Source organism: Gossypium hirsutum, chromosome D01 (genome assembly GCF_007990345.1).
Source record: "Gossypium hirsutum isolate 1008001.06 chromosome D01, Gossypium_hirsutum_v2.1, whole genome shotgun sequence".
Taxonomy (NCBI): domain Eukaryota; kingdom Viridiplantae; phylum Streptophyta; class Magnoliopsida; order Malvales; family Malvaceae; genus Gossypium; species Gossypium hirsutum.
The window spans coordinates 16,074,682-16,096,257 of NC_053437.1; the positions used below are offsets into that span (position 1 = coordinate 16,074,682).

Here is a 21,576-nt window from a genome sequence, read left to right on the forward strand (position 1 = left end):
TGGACCATGCGAAGCATATTGAAATCTTGACCAAAACGAAACCTAAGTAAAATACTGCAACAGTATGGTACCGATTACTAAATTCGATTTTTCTACAGGTACTAAATTACACATTAGGTGAAATTTTGGTGGCTAACAAAGGCATTAACCCATTTAGTTTGTTTCAGATGACTTTAATTACTGGATTACCCCCATTGCACTATTTAAAAAAAATGAAAAGTAGAAAAAAAAAGGTTCTTAATGAATGCTGAGCCCTCGCTATTTTCATTTTAATTACCAGATTACCCCCATTGCACTGTTTAAAAAAATAAAAAGGAGAAAAAAGCTTCTTAATGAATGCTGAGCCCTCGCTATTTCTTTTCGTCACTTCCGCTCTTCTCTGTTAAATGTTTCGCCGTCGTTGCCTACCATCAATTTGCTAAGGTACACCGGAAACGACTTTCTTTTATTCTCATATATAGTAATTTTATATTACTTTTTATATTTTTTTCTCGTTTCATTTCAAGTTTTAGAGTGTTTTATTCATTGTTTTTTTTTTGAGAATTAGTTTGACAATAAACACAAAGAAAATGACCATTTTTGTCCCATGATTGAGATTGTTTATTAGCTCCTCTTGACCAATTTAAAGTCCCATTTTTCTTTGGCTTTTTATTGTGTCTTTTAATCATTTTTCCCTTTCTTTGTATGGTGGGTTATTTCTCGTTTCTAATTTGTTTATTGTTTTCATTATCGTTGCATGAGTTTATGATTCAAATATTGATTCTGAGCATTGAAAATTTTCCGATTATGTTGATTTATTGATGAATTAGAATTGTTAATGTAGAAAGTTCTGCTAAAATTTATAAAATAATGATGCTGTCTGTACAACTAAAACACATATTTAATGGAAAAAGCAGCATGGAAACCCTTTTGCCCCTGTACATTAAATCAAAGAGCAAACTAGGCCTTTTAGTCAAAATTTTTCATCTAAAGTGGTTGACAGAATAACCAGACAATTACATTTGATGCGTTACATGTACCTTATTTTGATGTATAGGAACAATTTTTTAATAGCAGAAATGAATAAAAATTTTAACACAAGGACCAATTTGCTCTTTGATTTAAAGTACAAGGATTAATTTGCTCATTTTTTTAGTAGAAGAGGCAAAAAGCAATCTATCTTCTACTACAAGGGCTTCCATGGTACTATTACCTTGAAAGCAACATTTTAAAATGAATGAAATATAATTGCTGATAATGGAGGGGTATAAATGTGTTTTTCCCCCTTTTTCGATCAAAAGAAAATAGATTGACGATGGGATTACCAAATGCGAGCGATGACTTGTCAACTGAAGTTGAGGTAGATGCTTTCAGACGCCTCTTTCCCCTTCGTTTCTATGAGAAACATCTTTTAAAGTCTATACGTCCTGATGCTCGTCCGCTTGGAAGAGCAAGAGAAACCACCATTGGCCTTGGTTAGTAAAAGAAAAAGGATATAACTATGAAACTTTTATGTGACATAATATTTCTTCATACTTGGATCTGATTCCTTTAATATCCAGGGGCTGTTGCATCTGCTAATGGTTCAGCACTTGCAAAAATTGGTTCAACTGTAAGTTTGTCACTTTCTCTTAATACATATACTGCTTTGATTTGGCAAGCAATTAAGCTTGGAGTTTAATAATTAATTCCTTGCATGGAATAGACTATGTTGGGTGCTATAAAAATGGAGGTCATGACCCCTTCATTGGAAACACAGGATGAGGGTTGTATAGGTTTGCTACCGTTAACTGCACGCTTTCCTGTTTCTCTTTCTCTTCTTAAAACGTATCTCTTATCTCTCGTACTTTATCATAATTTCTTTTTCATTTTTAGCGATTTATTTCCACATGCCTCCAATTTGTTCTCCAGTTGTTAGGCCTGGCAGACCGGCTGAGGGAGCACCAGTCGTTGCAAAGCAATTGTCAGACACTATTTTAAGGCATGCCAATTTAGTTCCTTGATTGTTTATTGATGCTGAGATGCACTCTATTAAGCCTGTTAATTTACTTGTAGTTGTGACGTGTGATGTTTATCTGTGCTGTAATTCTTTAGAATGTAAAGTCTGCAATTTGTTCTCTCATCTTTGTGTCGATTCAATCATTATCTTCCTCTTCGCCTCTTTATTTACTTATGATTATTGATGTGGTTAACTGGGTATTTTAGCCTTGATATTGACACTTTGAGTACTCCCTTTTGCTTCTTACTGCTTGCTGAAGCACTCTGGCCAGTTATTTTATCTAAATTTGTTGGTGGTTTCGATTCTTTTGAATCTCTTTACACTTATAAATGTTCTATTTCAAAACTGTTCCACTTTGAATCCTTTTCTTTCTGTTAGGTTCTCAAACAACTTGTCATGTGTAATTACAGCTCTGGCATGATCAATTTGAAGGAACTGTCCTTGGTTAGTGGAAAAGCTGCTTGGATGGCATATTTGGTACGTGATTGTGGTTTTAGAATATCATAATTATCCGTCTTAGGACTTTCAAGTTGTGTAAGAGTTCGAACATAAGCCATCTAGCATTCATGCAAGTTGATATGGAAATTCAAGTAATACCATAGTGCTTTTGTTCTCCTTGAATATGGAAGTAACATAGTATTCTGTTTTTTCAGGACATATACTGTTTGGATGCTGATGGTGCTACTTTTGACACTGCATTACTCTCAGCTGTTGCTGCCTTTTCTCATTGTAAGTGTTTCTCTCATTTTCATCAAATATTATAACATCAATTCACCATGCCACTAAATATGATGATACTTGCCAAAAACAACCAACCTCTTCCATGAGAAAGAAGATTGACAATGAGAGGGAAAAGAAAATTTGCGATGGTAAAATTGCTTTGTTCTTTTAAAGAGAAAAATGTATGACCGCCTGAGGAATTCCTCTGGTGTAAATTAAATTAAAAGTAGCATAAATTATCCCAAAAACTCGAGCTAATTTAAAACATCTATTGTCTTGGATCGAGAGAACAGAAGCTCGATGTCTTTTAAACCAAACCAACTTGGACGGGCATCTCGAATATAAACCCCTCTAGACTCAACCCATAAGCACTTAATTACAACGAGAGTAAATTGCATCAGAGATCCCCAAACTATGATTCTCATTTTCCATGGGTTTCAAATTTTAAAAAATTTTGATTATATCTCCTAATTTTCAAGGTTATGTCAATTAAGTCCTTTCATTACTAAACTTGTTAAATTCGCTATTGAACAAAATGACACTTTACTTTTTAAATTATAAATTATGTCAAATAGGATCTAATATGTTGCTTAACAACGAACTTAATGGTTTTAGTATCATAGGGACTTAATTAACATAATCTTAAAAGTTTAAGGATATAATTAGAATATTTTAAAGTTTAACAATTAATTTAAAATAAGTTATAGTTTAGGAGCCTCTAGTGCAATTTACTCTTTTAACGAGCTACATCTATGAATGACTAAGATTTCTTATTAGTAGCGTGTCAAAATTTCACTAATTGTGTTCTAAAATCATTTAAAACAAATAAAAGAATTGTTTAAAAGATCAAAGATTTCGACTTTTGATTTAATATTTAATGGCGATTTTCACTATTTTTATTTTTAAAAAAACAATTTAATTTTACATGTTTTTCATACACGATCTTCCTCTTCTTCATTAGTATCGTCCTTAAAACTGATCCAATCCAAATCCAAATCCAAATCCAAAAAACCCAAAGTAAATATATGGAGCTACGAACATTCCATCATCATCTTCTTCAAGTGTTTATGTTATTATCTTTGATAAGCAATTGTTACGCGAGATTCGTGGTGGAAAAGAACAGCTTGACGGTAACATCGCCGGAGAAGATTAAAGGAACCCATGATAGTGCGATTGGGAACTTTGGGATACCTCAATATGGTGGAAGCATGGCTGGTGTTGTGGTTTACCCTGAAGAAAACCAAAAAGCTTGTAAAAGCTTTGATGACTTTTGGATTTCGTTTAAATCCAAGCCTGGTTCTCTTCCTACCTTTGTTTTGGTCGATCGTGGAGGTACTCTATTTTTTTTCCTCAAAATTTTCGCCTTATAAGAAAAATTAATCTGTGGTTTTGTTTATTTGAGCTATAATTTGTTTGTTGTAGGGTTGAACGATGAGGAATTTTTGTGTTGTTTTAGCTAATTTGAGTAATTCCAAACTGGGGAATTTTTAATATTAGGTTTAAAGTTCAATTTGTTGGATTTGGTTTATTTATGGGGCAATAATTTATTTGTTAGTTTGGGATTTGAGGGTTAATTGATTTGGTTTTTCCATCTACTTGGATTTATGTTATTATTTTTTAACTAATTCATTTAAATAAATTTAGCTTTATCAGTTTCCATTGATTTCATTATCATTATTTATATATTTATTCATTCATTTATGTATTAATATACTTGTTTTCAGCTTTGCTTTAAGTTGTTTGGACGGATGTCTTTTTCTCTTTTTATCTTACTAGTTGTTTTCTGAAATTAGGTCCATTCTTTTAGGTTCATTTCCCTCCTTTCATAGGGATATAGCCTTAGAGTTGTCTACAAAAGTAGAGCTAAGTTTCTCTGATTCTTGGTTTTGCTTTAAGTACCAGTTTTAGACTCAATATCCGAACATGTGTACGGTGATATGATTTTTCAAAATCCTTCTAGGTACATGAAAAAAATTTGAATATATACGTGTCAAACACATTCCTGTATTTGAAATTGAAGCTCATACCCGAGTCCAAGTGAACATATATGTTTTGAGTATGGTTGGTTCTCAAGGCAGATGTATGATAATAAAAATGAATTTCATAATGCTGGTTATCCAAGAATTTCGTAGTAATGGCTTATAGTTTTCTCCAGATTGGATAAAGTGGTTTAGAGCTAAGTTTCTCTGACTCTCAGTTTTGCCTGAAGTACCCATTTTGGACTCAATATCGGAACATATGTGCGGTAATATGTCTTTTCAAAGATCCTCTAGGTACATGAAAAAAATTGAATATATCAGTGTCAAACACATACCTTTATTTGAAACTCATGCCCAAGTCCAAGTGAACATAGATTAAGAGTGTATGATTTGAGTTTGGTTGGTTCTTAAACAGATGGATGATAATAAAAATGAGTTTCAAAATAATGGTGATCTAAGCATTTCGTAGTAATGGATTAGATAATTCAGTTACATTACTACAATGCAATTACGCTGTTAATGATCCTCTGGATATCCGTTTGAAGTACCCGTTTTAGACTCAATATCCGAACATGCATATGGGGACACATGACTTTTCAAAGATCCTCCAGATACATGAAAAACAAAAACAAACTTATCCGTGTCAAACATGTGCCTGCATTTGAAACTCATACCCGAGTCCGAGTGAACATAGATTTGAGTGTATGATTTGAGTTTGGTTGGTTCTCGAACAGATGTATGGTGATAAAAATGAGGTTCAAAATGCTGGTTGATCTAAGCCTAGGTAGTAATGGCGTATAGTTACTTCCGGATTAGATAATTCAGTTACATTACTATAATGTGATTACACCGTTAAAGAGATGAGAAAAATCTGTAGCGTTGCCTATATACGGACTCCAGTTGCTGCTAAGGTTGTAAAATTTGCTTATTGTCCTTGATTGAGTTATGGTCTTCGATGTAATTTTTCTTTAGTTTTTGATATATATATATTTGCGGAGACTGCATTTAGCGCCTTTTTTCTTATTATTTTTCAAGATTGCTTCTTTGCTTTAAAGGTTTGGAATGTATGGCAAGCAGGTGCTTCTGCAGTGCTTGTTGCGGATGATATTGAAGAAGCATTAATAACCATGGACAATCCTGAAGAGGACAGTTCATCTGCCAAATACATTGAAAATATAACAATTCCATCTGCCCTTATCGAGAAAACTTTTGGTGAAACTCTAACCCTGATGATCGTGACGAGTACGAGTTATGGACCAACTGCAATGATGAACGTGGAGTTAAATGTGATATGCTGATGGCATTTGTGAAGGATTTCAAGGGTGCTTCTCAGATTCTCGAAAAAGCTGGCTATACGCAGTTCACACCCCATTATATAACTTGGTACTGCCCTCAAGCTTTCACCCTAAGCCGACAGTGCAAATCTCAATGCATCAACCGCGGAAGATACTGTGCACCGGATCCTGAACAAGGTTTTAGCTCAGGTTATGAAGGGAAAGATGTAGTTATTGAGACCTTAAGGCAGCTTTTTGTTTTCAAAGTGGCAAATGATACTGGTCGATCGTGGAGGTACTCTTTTTTCTGTTTTCTTTTTTTTTCAAAATTTTCGCCTTATAAGAAAAATTAATTTGTGGTTTTGTTTATTTGAGCTATAATTTGTTTGTTGTAGGGTTGACCGATGAGGAATTTTTGTGTTGTTTTAGCTAATTTGAGTAATTCCAAATTGGGGAATTTTTAATATTAGGTTTAAAGTTCAATTTGTTGGATTTGGTTTATTTATGGGGCAATAATTTATTTGTTAGTTTGGGATTTGAGGGTTAATTGATTTGGTTTTTCCATCTACTTGGATTTATGTTACTATTTTTTAACTAATTCATTTAAATAAATTTAGGTTTATCAGTTTCCATTGATTTCATTATCATTATTTATATATTTATTCGTTCATTATGTATTAATTTACTTGTTTTCAGCTTTGCTTTAAGTTGTTTGGACGGATGTCTTTTTCTCTTTTTATCTTACTAGTTGTTTTCTGAAATTAGGTCCATTCTTTTAGCTTCATTTCCCTCCTTTCATAGGGATATAGCCTTAGAGGTGTCTACAAAAGTAGAGCTAAGTTTCTCTGATTCTTGGTTTTGCTTTAAGTACCAGTTTTAGACTCAATATCCGAACATGTGTACGGTGATATGATTTTTCAAAGATCCTTCTAAGTAACATAGGCGAGAGCTAGGCTTTTAGAAATCTAGTGTAGTGTTTCAACTTACTGTCCAGTTGTTATTTGAAACACCAGTGATGGCGGTTATTTTTTTCACAGATGTGGAGACGAATGAATGCTTGGAAAATAATGGTGGTTGTTGGCAAGATAAAACAGCAAATCTCACAGCCTGCAGGGTATGAATCAAAACATATTTGATAGGGGTTCTCTACTCCATGAGCTTATTTGAATATATTGATTTGCTTCTTAGGATACATTTCGAGGAAGAGTTTGTGAATGTCTCTTGGTTGATGGCGTGCAATTCAAAGGAGATGGATACAGTCACTGTGAAGGTGAGAATCAAGATTTTATTTGCACAGATTAAGTGTTCATTTGTGATTCATGTCTTATGAGAAAGAAGATTGACAATTAGAATATTTGGAATGGCTAGGAAGAATTTAGATTGTTAGGAAGAATTCTAAAAAAAGGACAAGACATTAAAGTATTTTCCATGTAGTTTGGCATGACAAATCCATTTCATGTTACTTTTGATTACTTATAGCTCTTAATTTTGCATTCAATCAAATTTTGGCATTATAGTTTGGCATCTTAATTTTACATTCAATAGGGCAGTTTGACATGACAATCAAAGTCTATATAAAACCTATATCAAGCAATGCAAAACAATCGTTAACAAATCAAATCAAATCAAATCAAATATATACATAATGGGGGAGAAATCATGGGTGTTGATGTTCTGTTTGCTGTTGTTGATTCTTGTTAGGCCCTAACGTCAACCTGTTACAGCACTCGGCCCGGGTGGATTTGGGTATGCGTTTTGTGGAACTACTTGCGTCGCCAACGGAACTTTCCTTGGGGATTGTATTCAACGTTGCCTGCCGTCAGAAGCACTAGTGGAGACTCAGGAGAAAATCCACCTCACGAGCAGTTCCGTATTCTGCAATGTTGGGTTTGCTGCCATGATATGATCGAGGCTAAGCAGCCATGGGAGAATGCCTGCTAATTTTTTTTTCCTTTTATATTAATATTTGATGGTAAGTACGTAAGTATATTAACTTCACGATTTATTTTGTTTTTGTTAGCTGCAAGGGAAGTTGTAGGCTGCGTCAATACTTGTATAGGGAGATGCGCCATGAATAATTGATGATAATCGCCTATGCACGAAATTATAATAAAAGGCCTTTAATTACATTTAGCCTGAATGAAAAAAACATAATTTGGTTGCTGTTGTATTTTCAGTTTTATATTTGCTAAAGTAGAATGAAAAAAAAAAGAAAAAAAACAGTAATAATACAATTATTGCGGTGACCCAAGAATCATGTGATGTTCCTTGTTTGTTGTTTTTGTTGGATCTTTCATGTTATATTATTTAGTTGTTTTCCTTATTTTTGGAGGATTTTATGTGCTAAATGCACCCAAGAATTTCTTGATCACTTGTTATGAGTGCACAGCGAATGGGCATATTGGAACATGCGAAGCATACTGAAATCTTGACCAGAACGAAACCTAAACGACTTGGTACAGGTAGAAGATCGGAAGGTACAAAATTTTGATATTTTAAACTCATCTTTTAATTTTTTATCTTAAATATTTTAACATTTTATAATTACGTTTAAAATTAAAATAAACTGAAGCTATTGAACCAATTAATAGATTTAGAACTTATTTTTACATATAAATAGATGTAATTGAGATATATTTGTTTGTATAATACTTGAAGGCTTGGCGCTGTGCACTCATAACAACAAGTAATCAAGAAATTCTTGGGTGCATTTAGCACATAAAATCCTCCAAAAATAAGGAAAACAATTAAATAATATAACATGAAGGATCCAACAAAAACAACAAACAAGGAACATCACATGATTATTGGGTCACCGCAATAATTGTATTATTACTGTTTTTTTTTCTTTTTTTTTTCATACTACTTTAGCAAATATAAAACTGAAAATACAACAACCAAATTCTGATTTTTTCATTCAGGCTAAATATAATTGAAGGCCTTTTATTATAATTTCGTTCATAGGCGATTATCATTAGTTCTTCACGGCGCATCTCTCTGTGCAAGTATTGACGCAGCATGCAATTTTCCTTGCAGCTAACAAAAACAAAACAAATCGTTAAGTTAATTTATATATTTACTTACCATCAAATATTAATATAAAAGGAAAAAAGAAAAATTAGCAGACATCTTCCCTTGGCTGCTTAGCCTCTAACATGTCATGGCAGCACACCCAACAGTGCAGAATACAGAACTGCTCGTGAGGTGGGTTTCCTCCAGAGTCTCCACTAGTTCTTCTGACAGCAGGCAACGTTGAATACAATCCCCAAGGGAATTTCTGTTGGCGATGCAAGTAGTTACGCAAAATGCATACCCAAATCCAACCGGGGTGAGTGCTGTAACAGCTTGACGTGAGAGACTAACAAGGATCAACAATAGCAAACAGAACATCAACACCAATGATTTCTCTCCCATTATGTATATATTTGATTTGATTTGTTGACGATTGCTTTGCATTGCTTGATGTAGGTTTTATATAGACTTTGATTGTCATGCCAAACTGCCCTATTGAATGTAAAATTAAGATGCCAAACTATAATGCTAAAATTTGATTGAATGCAAAATTAAGAGAACATTTCTATAAGTAATCAAAAGTAACATGAAATGGATTTGTCATGCCAAACTACATGGAAAATGTTTTAATGTCTTGTCCTTTTTTTAGAATTCTTCCTAACAATATAAATTCTTTCCAACCATCCCAAATATTCTGATTGTCAATCTTCTTTCTCATAAGACATGAGTCACAAATGAACACTTAATCCGTGCAAATAAAATCTTGATTCTCACCTTCATAGTGACTGTATCCATCTCCTTTGAATTGCACGCCATCAACCAAGAGACATTCACAAACTCTTCCTCGAAATGTATCCTAAGAAGCAAATCAATGTATTCAAATAAGCTCATGGAGTGGAGAACCCCTATCAAATATGTTTTGATTCATACCCTGCAGGCTGTGAGATTTGCTGCTTTATCTTGCCAACAACCACCATTATTTTCCAAGCATTCATTCGTCTCCACATCTGTGAAAAAAGTAACCGCCATCACTGGTGTTTCAAATAACAACTGGACAGTAAGTTGAAACACTACACTGGATTTCTAAAATCCTAGCTCGCCTATTTTACTTAGTGTGAGAATTGGATAAGGCCATATGTCTAACATGGATATGTGCAAGTTGTTCTTAGTTTTTCCTGTATTCAGAGTGTTTTTGGAGGGTCATATCCCCATACTCGTATATGAAAACGTGTCAGACATGGGTACTCAAGAGAGGTAAAGAGTCAGCACACCTAAGTGGAACCAGACTAAAATACTTCTCTTGCAAGAAAAATAAAACAAGACAAACTCACCACCACTCAAACAAACAGCTGGTTCCGTAGTCTCCTTGAAGCCGTTACATATGGCCTTCAAAACGGCACCCTTGGTCAGCTTTCCTGCATGCAGATATGTTAAACACGGAAAGCACCCAAAATTTTATCTGGGAAATACAGGTATAAATACGAACCTCGATATTGGCGATTGTTGACAACAAGTGTAGGCAATATGGTAACATCTCCTCTAGATCCTTTCCCCGCCTATGAAAATGTTTCTATTAAATAGCCTCAAAAAGGTCAAAGAAGACAACGAATTGGAAAAAGAGTAGTGAAACATAAAATATCTAAGCCTGAGAGGACTACTTGAGCATCTTGTTCTTCTTTCAGAACAGGATTCTCCGTATCAGCATCTGGATCTCCAATACACTTTTCAATCTTTTTAGCATCAAGCCCTGAATTGATGACAAAGGAATATCATCAATTTATTACTAGTTTCCAGCAAGATATTGATTTTTGACTGTGCTATTAATATTAACAGAAATTTTAAGATAAACCAAGGATTCTTCCAAATAATATTTACCAAGAGATTTGATAATACCATCTGCACATTCCTTGTTATATTTTTTCTCCTTCATGGGCCGTCTTATTTGAAAATCAGCCACATTGTCCCACCACACCCAAGGCCTATTGGTCTCATTTGCCACTTTGAAAACGCAAAGCTGCCTTAAGGTCTCAATAACTACATCTTTCCCTTCATAACCTGAGCTAAAACCTTGTTCAGGATCCGGTGCACGGTATCTTCCGCGGTTGATGCATTGAGATTTGCACTGTCGGCTTAGGGTGAAAGCTTGAGGGCAGTACCAAGTTATATAATGGGGTGTGAACTGCGTATAGCCAGCTTTTTCGAGAATCTGAGCAGCACCCTTGAAATCCTTCACAAATGCCATCAGCATATCACATTTAACTCCACATTCATCATTGCTGTTGGTCCATAACTCGTACTTGTCACGATCATCAGGGTTAGAGTTTCACCAAAAGTTTTCTCGATGAGGGCAGATGGAAATGTTATATTTTCAATGTATTTGGCAGATGAACTGTCCTCTTCAGGATTGTCCATGGTTATTAATGCTTCTTCAATATCATCCGCAACAAGCACTGCAGAAGCATCTGCTTGCCGTACATTCCAAACCTTTAAAGCAAAGAGCAATCTGGAAAAATAATAAGAAAAAAGGCGCTAAATGCATTCTCCGAAAAATTACATTTTTCCGCGTGTTTGGGATGCGAATCGCAAAATCAACATGGTTTTGCACATGGTTGTGTGCCAGCCCGTGTGGCTCACAGGGCCGTGTGTCCAACCCGTTGGGAAAGCTCAACTTGTGTGGCTTTTGATATATGCTCTATTTGTTCGATTTTAGCTTTTTTTTTGTTTCTTTTACTCTCAAATGCTTTCCTAAGTATAGAAATATAAATTTAAAGTATTAGGAGCATAAAATTTGCTAATTTGCATAAATAATCATCCAAAAACGCATTAAGAATGTGATTAAAATATAATACTTTTATCACTTATTAATGGCTGATAAAAAAGCTGAAGAGTCCTAGCCAGACTCTAACTGTTATTTTATCAAACATGCCACTCTTTAGTAGGCTAAAAAAAGGTCAAACACCTATAAGACTATAAAAGCCCACGGCCCAAGAAGAAAATTCGTTCTCATTCTAACAAAAACATAAAACAAGCATGTCAAAATCCCCAACATTTAGTTACCTTATCTTCGATTTGATTCTCATGTTTTCATCCTCTGTTCAAAGGTTTAATTTTTCATGTGATAAATTTTTTTAGTTAAAAATGAATGTTTAAAGGGTTTGCGAATGAAGAAGAATCAACTTGAGTGAACAAATTCACTCATTGTTGCATAAAAGTATCAAATTGGTTTGAGGGAGAATTGGATTTAACAACCTTTTGAGTAAGCTTTATTCTACTTGGAAACCTTTAACTACAACCCATCCCATGGATTTAGGAAATGAGTACTGTACGCTCAAATTCAATTCACAAGCTTGTCAATATTGAGGTGTGAGAAGCTATCTTTTGGACAAGCCTTTGACCTCGCCAATCCCACATCCCATAGTTTTTGTAAAATATGTCATCTAATAATTTACTTTTTAAATTTTAACATTTGCTCAACCAATAAATATATTTAATTTTCATTTTAATAAAGTAGATAACATATTTTATTTTGGAAGATTAATATTTTTAAATTTACGAAATGATCTATTAATTCCTCTTTTAACTTTTCGAGAATGAAATGAAGAGTACAAATCGATAAAAGTATTATGGAGACCTCTATATTATGAGTCAAATTCCATTTGTCCCTCTAATAAAAAATTAGACAAATTAGACCCACAATTCAAGTTTCATATTTATAGTTGCACCAAATTAAAATTCATGTATTGAAATAAAGTTTAAGTATAAATTTGATATTTATCCCTTTCGGGATTGAATCCAAAACAAGAAAGTTATTTTTTTAATATTGGTGCTGTTTTTTTTTAATTTCAGAATATGTGTTAATAATCAATCAAATGTCTTTTTTCTTTAAATTAAATTTCTATGTTGTCTTGTATATTCTAATAATACAAGTATCGCGATATTAATATCACTTTGAAAGTCTATAACTATCACTCTTGAGATATACAGAATATTTATTATTTAAAAGATTAAAGGAAAAATTGTTAAAAAAAAGCATTCACCTTAATCAATATTCAAATTTTTTTATACTGCACATTCTTAAAATAAGTATACAATATCGAGTAAAACAAAGAAAACCAAGAATACTAGTGAAAAACACGGCTTTTAAAAATGTGAAGAAAAATTATATGTATTTTAGTCGTGTATGATTATTAAGCGTCGGCCAATCAGCGGGCCCTAAATTCGGCACAAATATTTCATTTTTAAACTCTTTAAATTTCATTTCATTTCTATCCAAATATATCTTACTTTTTTGCTTTAACCTTTTTAAAAATAAAAAAGATGGCAAAGGTTTCTTTCGTTGCATTCTCATTGACTTTGGTGCTCTCAAGCCAATTCATAGTAGGACAAAATGAGAAGGCTATTGATGAGGCAGCATCCCCAGAAGCGGTAGGGGTATTTGGGGCTTTAGTTATGACCGGCATTAGTTCGAAATTGCAGGATGATGGAATGCAAGGGGAGCATTTGAAAAAAATAATAGCAGACCCTAACTTTGTGTCGAGGGTGGATAAACTCATTGAAAAGTTTAAAAGCTCTGTTGGAGATAATTCTGGGAGTGTGGATGGGACAACCTTTGCCTTAGCTGATGAGGTTGCAGCTTCCCCAGAATCGGAAGAAGAAATTGCTACTGAAGTTTCCAATGGCTTGTTGAAAATGGAAAAGGAGGGATTAGTAGACCTCGGTGATGTGACATCAGACCCAAAGTTTAAGGAAGAGGTGGCTAAAGCCATTCGATATTTTAGAAGCAATGCAAAAGATAATGCTAACACAGAAAATGAGAAGAATTAGTGAGGGAATGATGCAGCAAATTACCATAAACATGTAAACTAATCGCAACGAGCAACCTTACGCAATGTAATTGAACAAAAAAATTATGCACTTTAATTGATATATATTATTTACTTTATGACAAATTTGTAACAGCAATAAAAAAATCTTAATTTCTTAACGTATAAAGATCTTTATGTATCAATCTTATGACACTACACCAAAACAGGTTTTTAGCGGCGTTTTTTATGCATTTAGCGGCGGCGTTTTTGAAAGCGCCACAAAAAATGCTGCTATTGTAAACACCGCAAACGTTTGCAGCGTTTTTAGAAATAAACGCCGCTATAGGTCTAGACCTTTAGCGACGCTTTTCCCAAAAACGTCGCTATAGAACAAATCTTTAGTGACGCTTCTCACAAAAATGCCACTAAAAACGTAACATTTAAAAAATATATTTTAATCAAATAATATTTATTTTTATGATAAATATTATATTATGTTTTATTTTTTAAATTTGAACTTTAAATATACTTTTAAGAATAAACAAAAATATTATTTAAATTAAATTTTCTATGAAAATTTTAACTTTAAAACTAAATATAAAAATTAATGAATTTAGTTTTAGAATTTAAAATAATAAATTAATAACACAATTAAAATCCAAAAGTTAGAACTCAAGTTGTCGTAAATATTAAAGTAAAAATAAAAATTTAGAATCAAAATTAAAATAAATCAATAACAAGGGTTTTAACAAACATGTTCATATATATATCCAGCTCGCAATTGAATAACATATATCATACATCCAATATTTCCAAGCAGTAAGCAAATCAATGACGAGACAAGGATAGCAGTAAAATATGTAATGCCCACCGGTGACCAAAAGGAGCCCAGAAGTATGTTGCTTCAAGAAAACAACTCTCTTCCCCATAAACCTTCCAGCCAACAAAATCAACACAGTCCCTGGTGTAATGCTTGCTGTAAACAAATAAAAAGCAAGTAAAAACCCAAAAATAAGGAACATTTCTTCAGAAATCTATAAAAATTTGAAGTGCCTCAATAAGGTATGTTTGAGGGGAAAATTTATAAACAAATTCTTGCTCTAACTTTGCTACGGTAATCTCGAGAATAGCTATGCTATATAAAAGCTCCTGGGCCTGAAATCCAAGTTTCAGAAATTGAGAAAAGAACATAAAAAAGGAACAGAAATCTCACGGAAGGAGACTGACCTTATCTGGAAGCTTGCCTGGAGAACTAGAAGAAGGTGAACCAAAATGTTCAACAGCACTTGCTAGAGCTAAGTGCAAATCGGTCTCTTCCTGCAACTGCTGCTGTAACTTTTTAACCTGTATCACCCAAGTGGTAGCATGTTTCATGAGAATGAGATATAAATCCTGCACAAAGCTGGCTGTTACCGATAAGGAAAAAAAGAAAATCAAAACATGTATATCATGATAACGACATGTCATTCATTAGCAAAACCGTTAATTCTTAACGAGTAAACAATGTGTTTCATGTTTTCATATGTCTCCCCTTAAAAGTCTATTGTTATGCCAATGCTTCTTTGCTTCCTAATAGAATACATCAAATCAACCCTCGATAAGCTTAAGATTTATAAAGACGAGGAGCGAGAGTGATGTAAATTCGAAGACTAAAAACGAGTTCAAAAACCCTTACTTCTTGCAATCTCCATCGTTTTGGGGGGACAAAAACATAAGAAAGGGAAAATTTTCTAGAGAAACCGATTTTCGAACAAATACGCAAAAACAAATAATGAAATAGAATTAGAATGCTCTTACTTCTTGCTCAAGCTGGTATTTATAATTACACATCTGTTGATTTGTCTCTTGTCCACTCCTTTCATGGGACTTACCATCCTGGTATAACAACATGATTTCAGAATCTAAAACTCTTTTCAACAAACCTAAATAAATATATCATAAATTCATAATAAAAACCCTTGCTCTCTTAGTAAAACTAACAATTTCCCCTCATAATAATTTGGATTTTGGAAATTTTAAGGAACATAATAAAATTAGCTATTGCAAATTACCTCCAATTCAGAACAAGAATTACAAGAATCATCCCCAGCTGAAAATGACTTGCTCCAAACCTTACCACTCTTCCATTGTAAATACCTATTAATAGAACTTCCCCTGCAAAACCATCAATCATACTGCATTCACCATTACAAAACCAGATAAAAAAAAGCAGAAAATGAAAAAGGACAAAAAAAGACCCACCAACTGATTGGTAGAATAAAACCCCCATTATAACCATCTCAAAAATGAAAAGCTATTAAACTAAAATATGAGCTTGAATTTGATAGTAAAAACAATTGCACATAAAAAAATCATGTAAAACAAACCTTATTGGTGAGAATTCCTTTGATAATCCTACAAAGCACTTCCATTGCATATTTGTTCAACACAAACTCAAATGTTGAATATCCTACCATGGTACGATACAGATTTGCACAAATAGAAGCATAACACATTCATATCAAAACACCAATTTCAATAGGCTATGCCTAATTTCCAATTTTTCATATTTGGAATGCAAAGGCATATATAATTTCAACTTAGATATAGGTATAACAGGGAGTAAATCTATCTAATTCACTAACAGTACAAGCTATTAAAAAAATAAAGCAAGTAATACATAATTCCACAAATTTTCAACTAAACTCAATAGATTAAATTGAAAAAAAATATATATTATAATCTCGCATTTCCAGATTAAATTCTAAATGTTAAAGCACCTTGAGTTTAGAAAAGTCCAAATTCAGAAAACTTCAAATAAATAAAAAAATATGATAATCTAAACCAGAAATCCAATGTCGATGAAGAAATTCAAACCTAAAAATTCTACACATGAAAGTAGCTTGAGTCTAGAAAAGTCCAGATTGGTAAAAGGAAATTACATTACATTTGAAAAGAAACTGAGAACGCCGGAAACCCTTAACGAGGAGAATAGATAAAAAAAATATAAGGTTGGTAAAAGGTTTTAGGTTTTGGCAATTATTTATAGATCTGATTGAGGGGTTTTAATAAACCCTGATTTAGAAAAGGTAAGGAGAGGAGAGGAGGAGATTACGACGAGGGATTGAACGAGAGGGGAGCTGGTTTGAAGAAGAAGGTTGAAGGCGAGTTCGTTGTTTCTTGTTTGGATCAGAGGAAAATGAGAAAGGAAGGAGGGATACTTTTAGGGGGAAAAATTAGGGGTTTCAGGGGAAAATTTAGGGATAAAACCGCGCCATTTTTTTTAAAAAGTGAATGATTTTTGCGGCGTTTTTATAAAAAAACGCCGCTATTGCTTACTTTTTGCGGCGTTTTTCTGAAAAACGCCACAAAATATTATTTCATTTTGATCAATACGATGCCGTTTTGCTTTGCTAAAAATGGCACCATTTTTTAAAGTAAAATTGTTTTTTGTGGCGTTTTTTATAAAAACGCCATAAAAAATTATTTTATTTGGAATAAAACGACATTGTTTTGCTATATAAAATGGCGCTAATTTTTTAAACTAAAATTATTTTTTTGTGGCGTTTTTTATAAAAACGCCGCTATTGCTCACCTTTTGCGGCGTTTTTAAAATTATTTCATTTGGAATAAAACGACACTATTTTGCTATGCTAAAAATCTCGCTATTTTTTAAAGTAAATTTATTTTTTGTGGCGTTTTTTTATAAAAACACCGCAAAAAATTATTTTATTTTGAACAAAATAACATTTTAATAAGAAAACAAATGATAAAATGACTGTAATTAATTATTAAGTTAGAATTATCTAAATTAAATAAACCTTAAACCCTAAATTAGCCATTCAATATACATAAAGTCTATCTATTATATATCTCTTAAATAATATAAACTATACTCATAATTTTAATATATTAAAATTATTATTATCTCTTTTACAATTATATAAAAACATATTTAATATAAAAATTAAAAAAACTAATTAATTTAAACCCTAACCCGACCCTTGAATCCCTAAATTCTAACCCCTAAATCACTAACTCTTAACCCTTAACCCCTAACTACTAACCCCTAAACCTTAAATCTCGACCCTTAAATTAACCATAATCCCTAAAACCCTAACACGATTTTGAAGAACCAAATTAATATTATATCTTTTACAATTATATAAGAAATTAGTTAATATATAGATTAGAAAACAGTAGTTAATCTAAACCTTAAACCCTAAACCCTAAAACCCTAAACCCATAAACCCTTAACACATAACCTTTAAACCTTAAACCCCAGCATTTAAACCATAAACCATAACCCCTAAACATATAATCCATAAACCTTAAAATGGTAACACCTAAACCTTAAACTCTAAACCATATACCCTAAACTATAGTGATAATTAATTCAATATTTTAAAATTAATACTATCTCTTTTACGATTATATAAGAAACTATTTAATATATAAACTAAAAAAATTAGCAATGTATCCAAAAAACTTTAAAATTATTTTAAATAATAGTATTTTAATTTTTCCATTTTTAACAAATATTTTAAATTATTTTAAATCTCTGAGCATTAGCGGCGCTTTCCCAAAAACGCCGCTAAAGACCTGAGCATTAGCGGCGCTTTCTTAAAAACGCCGCTAAATCCCCGAAAGCTCAAAAACGGCGTCGTTGGGTTTAGGTTTTTTTGCGGCGCTTCTTTAAAAACACCGCTAAAGACCAGAGCATTAGCGGTGCTTTCTTAAAAACACCGCTAAATCCCCGAAAGCTCAGAAAACGGTATCGTTGGGCTTAGGTTTTTTTGCGGCGCTTCCCCAAAAACGCCGCTAAAGACCTGAGCATTAGCGGCGCTTTCTTAAAAACGCCGCTAAATCACCGAAAGCTCAGAAAACGGCGTCGTTGGGCTTAGGTTTTTTGGCGGCGCTTCCCAAAAACGCCGCTAAAGACCTAAGCTTTAGCGGGGCTTCCCTAAAAACGCCGCTAAAGACCTGAGCATTAGCGGCGCTTTCTTAAAAACGCCGCTAAATCACCGAAAGCTCAGAAAACGGCATCGTTGGGCTTAGGTTTTTTGCGGCGCTTTGTGGAAAACGGCGCTAATGCTTATTTTCAGTGGCGTTTTCCATTAAGCGCCGCTAATGATTGATCTTTAGCGGCGTTTTTTATCCAAGCGCCGCTAAAAACGCCGCTAAAGCTTGTTTTGGTGTAGTGTGATAACAATGTTCTCTTCTAGGGATATCGCTAAAGTGGATTGTCCTTGTCACTTTCTTTATTCAGAGTAGGGTGAGATACTAAAAGGTTCGATTAAGAGAGGATGAACTGAAAAATAATCATTTAAAGAGACTCTCTTCAATGCAATGAGAAATGTGGTAAATGCGAGCAATAATACAGATGAGTAAGATATCAAACTCTTAGATGGTGATGTTTTGATTGAAGTCGTTGATCGAATCTCTTCAATCAAATTCTCTGAGCAAATTCTCTCATTGTTGCTTAAAAGTATGAGCAAAACGATTATAATCAAATTGCTTTGAAGGAGATTGGATTTAACACCTTTTTTAGTAAGCTTTATTCTATTTGAAAACCTTTAACTACAGTTAGACCAGCTCATAGGTAAACATTTGCATTGAAAAAATTGACTCGACTCTTTCTGAAAAGTTAATTACTAAATTTAGTAAAAAAAAAGAGAGTCAAATTGACCACATATATAAATATTGAGGACTAAATTTATCATTATGCTATTTAAATATGATATGATGTTTTGAACTTAAAAAAGGAAATAAAAAACCTTTACAAACTTAATCAATATCACTTTTTAATTAGTTACATGTTTCAATGATTATAATAGAAACAACTAGGGCATCCGTGCAACCAAGCGTAAGTGATTAACGACTCTTTCCTTAGAAAGGCGTTCATATTTGGGATTCATGACTGCCCTTTCTAATAATATTGTTTCAAAAGTTCAAATTCACATTCTCTTATTGGAAGTATAATCTGTATTACCACTGCACCCAATACTTATTTTTTTCATATTAAAGATATGATTGAAAAAAATATGTAAACATTATAGTCATTAGAAGTTATATATTGATAATTTATAGATCTATAAATTTAATTATATCAAAAAGAAGATCCAGATAATTATTTCATTGACCTATCATACACTATATATATATTTGTCTGGAATAAATATTTAGGGGATCTTTATATTTAATTTATTTTAAAATAAATAGAGCAATTTAATTGAAAATATAGCGACATATTTATTTCGGTTGATAAACTACTAATTTAGTCCATATTAAAATAAATAAGGGAATTTATTTTAAGATTATAAGACGAATTCTAAAAAAAGACATTAAAGGATTTGGCACAATCAGTTATCTATAAAAATATTTAAAAGGAAATTTTTTTTTTGGAAATTCCATTTAAAAAGTAAATTTGAATATGCATTTGAAAATCAAAAGATAAAAAAATTTGAGTTCAATAATATTGTATTCTAGTGCTTTTGACAATAATTCCATTAATTTTTAAAATGAATCGAAAACATTAAATATGATTTTAATGACAATTAATTAAAAGCATTTTCCATCTGATTTGGCATGACAAGTCCATTTCATCTCAATTTGATTCCTTATAGAAATGTCCTCTTAATTTTGCATTCAATCAAATTTTAGTAGGGCAATTTGACATGACAATCTCCTACATAAAGTCTATATAACTTAAAGGGAATCGCTTTACTACATGCGTCCCCAACCCCTCCTACACACAAGGCACAATTTCAAACTTAGTTATTCAATCATTTAAGTGTGTTCTCGTATATGTACACATCTCACACTTGGTATTTAACCAATGTGGGATCTAAAGTTTTTTTCCTCGACAAATATTTTCAAATAGCTTATTTTGAGTATCAATTAATTCTCATTCATCACTCAACTATCTTGAGCAAATAATATATTGTTGTAAGGGTCTCATGAAATAGAATATAAAACCATAATTTATGATTCAACTCTAAACCTTTACCGATTGAAAATATACCTCAAAGTTTTCATAAATTACAATTTTTCCAACATTATCATTAGAGATGCGCAAGATTCTACACTCAAAAGTATCATTGCATGAAAACAAGCCTTCTCCTTTTGCGGCCGAAGCAGTGGCATGTTTGCAGGTGTAGACTTAACAACGGTGGAGGTTGAAGGCGATGCTTTAACCGTGACCCGAAAACTGCAAAAAAAAAGAAATTGAAAGGTTTGAAATAGCGTTGGAAAGTTGTGTTTTTAAGCATGTGCCGAGACAGGCGAATAGTGCTGCCCATGTTCTAGCTACAGAGGGACTAAAAAGAGAAGAAGCTCCTTATCTGATAGGTGATGTTCCCCTTTATGCAAAACGAATGGTAGAAGATGATGAACGGTGGTTGGCCCTTTCAACTACGGCAGATGGTAGAAGGTTGGATCCATTCTTCCAGCGAGTGGTTGGATAACAAAACTAACAGACATGAGTTTCATCCTCCGCTATTCTCTTTGATACTAAGGGCTAGTTTGGATGGGCGGTGTGTTTGCCTCCGGTGAGGTTAAAAACAGCGGTGGCGGTGAGATTAGTTACTATAGCGGTGAGATTGGATACTGTAGCGGTGAGATTAGAAACAGTGGTGGAGTGTGTGTTTGGATTCAAACGCAGCTGTAGCGGTGAGGTGAGAATAAAAATGACTATTAATGACATCAGATTAGAATTGATATATAATAGAAGTTTTTTAAATTATTTAAATTATTTAAAATTATTAAAATATGTGAATTTATAAATTCATTTAATAAAATATTAAAATGTATCTTCCAATATTTTAATG

General features: G+C 33.0%; 2 protein-coding genes and 1 pseudogene across 22 annotated transcripts in view; 1 reads left to right on the forward strand and 2 right to left on the reverse strand.

Moving 5' to 3' along the window:
* Positions 1-334: 334 nt before the first annotated feature.
* The window catches only part of LOC107921773 (vacuolar-sorting receptor 3), a 38,079-nt gene continuing 16,837 nt past the window's right edge, over positions 335-21,576 (forward strand). For 3 of the 12 annotated variants that reach the window (XR_001691088.2, XM_016851616.2, XM_016851617.2), the window contains exons 1-3: positions 335-423; positions 1,281-1,454; positions 1,542-1,591. Coding sequence is in view for 4 of the 12 variants with exons in the window: in XM_016851616.2 (XP_016707105.1) it covers positions 1,295-1,454; positions 1,542-1,591 (210 nt within the window). In the remaining 8 variants the exon portion in view is untranslated. Of the gene's footprint in view, positions 424-1,280; positions 1,455-1,541; positions 1,592-1,684; positions 1,807-1,854; positions 1,961-2,388; positions 2,456-2,631; positions 2,708-2,892; positions 4,031-4,120; positions 5,150-5,754; positions 6,218-6,988; positions 7,066-7,139; positions 7,222-7,652; positions 9,574-21,576 lie in introns of those variants that run through there. The other 9 variants (XR_005909380.1, XR_005909382.1, XR_005909385.1 and 6 more) reach the window with 9 other exon arrangements.
* On the reverse strand, positions 9,015-12,043 carry LOC121213652 (vacuolar-sorting receptor 3-like; annotated as a pseudogene).
* Positions 14,464-17,039, reverse strand: LOC107921775 (uncharacterized). Of its 10 annotated transcripts, none has more exons than XM_041087179.1 (6): positions 16,695-16,989; positions 16,135-16,217; positions 15,820-15,922; positions 15,566-15,643; positions 14,996-15,160; positions 14,464-14,744 (listed from the first exon to the last, which is right to left on the reverse strand). In XM_041087179.1, the coding sequence occupies exons 2-6, from the start codon at positions 16,182-16,184 to the stop codon at positions 14,718-14,720; spliced, it is 423 nt and encodes a 140-aa protein (XP_040943113.1). In that variant the 5' UTR covers positions 16,185-16,217; positions 16,695-16,989; the 3' UTR covers positions 14,464-14,717. The 10 variants fall into 10 exon arrangements, with proteins under 10 accessions (XP_040943113.1, XP_040943115.1, XP_016707116.1 ...); XM_041087181.1 differs by having other exon boundaries at positions 14,996-15,112; positions 16,695-16,985; XM_016851627.2 differs by lacking the exon at positions 16,135-16,217 and having other exon boundaries at positions 14,996-15,112; positions 16,695-17,039.

Excerpts from the sequence above, each read along its gene's own strand:
- LOC107921775 (XM_041087179.1), bottom strand. The coding sequence starts at position 16,184 with ATGCAATGGAAGTGCTTTGTAGGATTATCAAAGGAATTCTCACCAATA. Across the intron at positions 15,923-16,134 it reads AAGGAATTCTCACCAATAAG|GGGAAGTTCTATTAATAGGT; the intron begins GTTTGTTTTACA and ends ATGGTTTTGCAG. Across the intron at positions 15,644-15,819 it reads ATTCTTGTTCTGAATTGGAG|GATGGTAAGTCCCATGAAAG; the intron begins GTAATTTGCAAT and ends TTGTTATACCAG.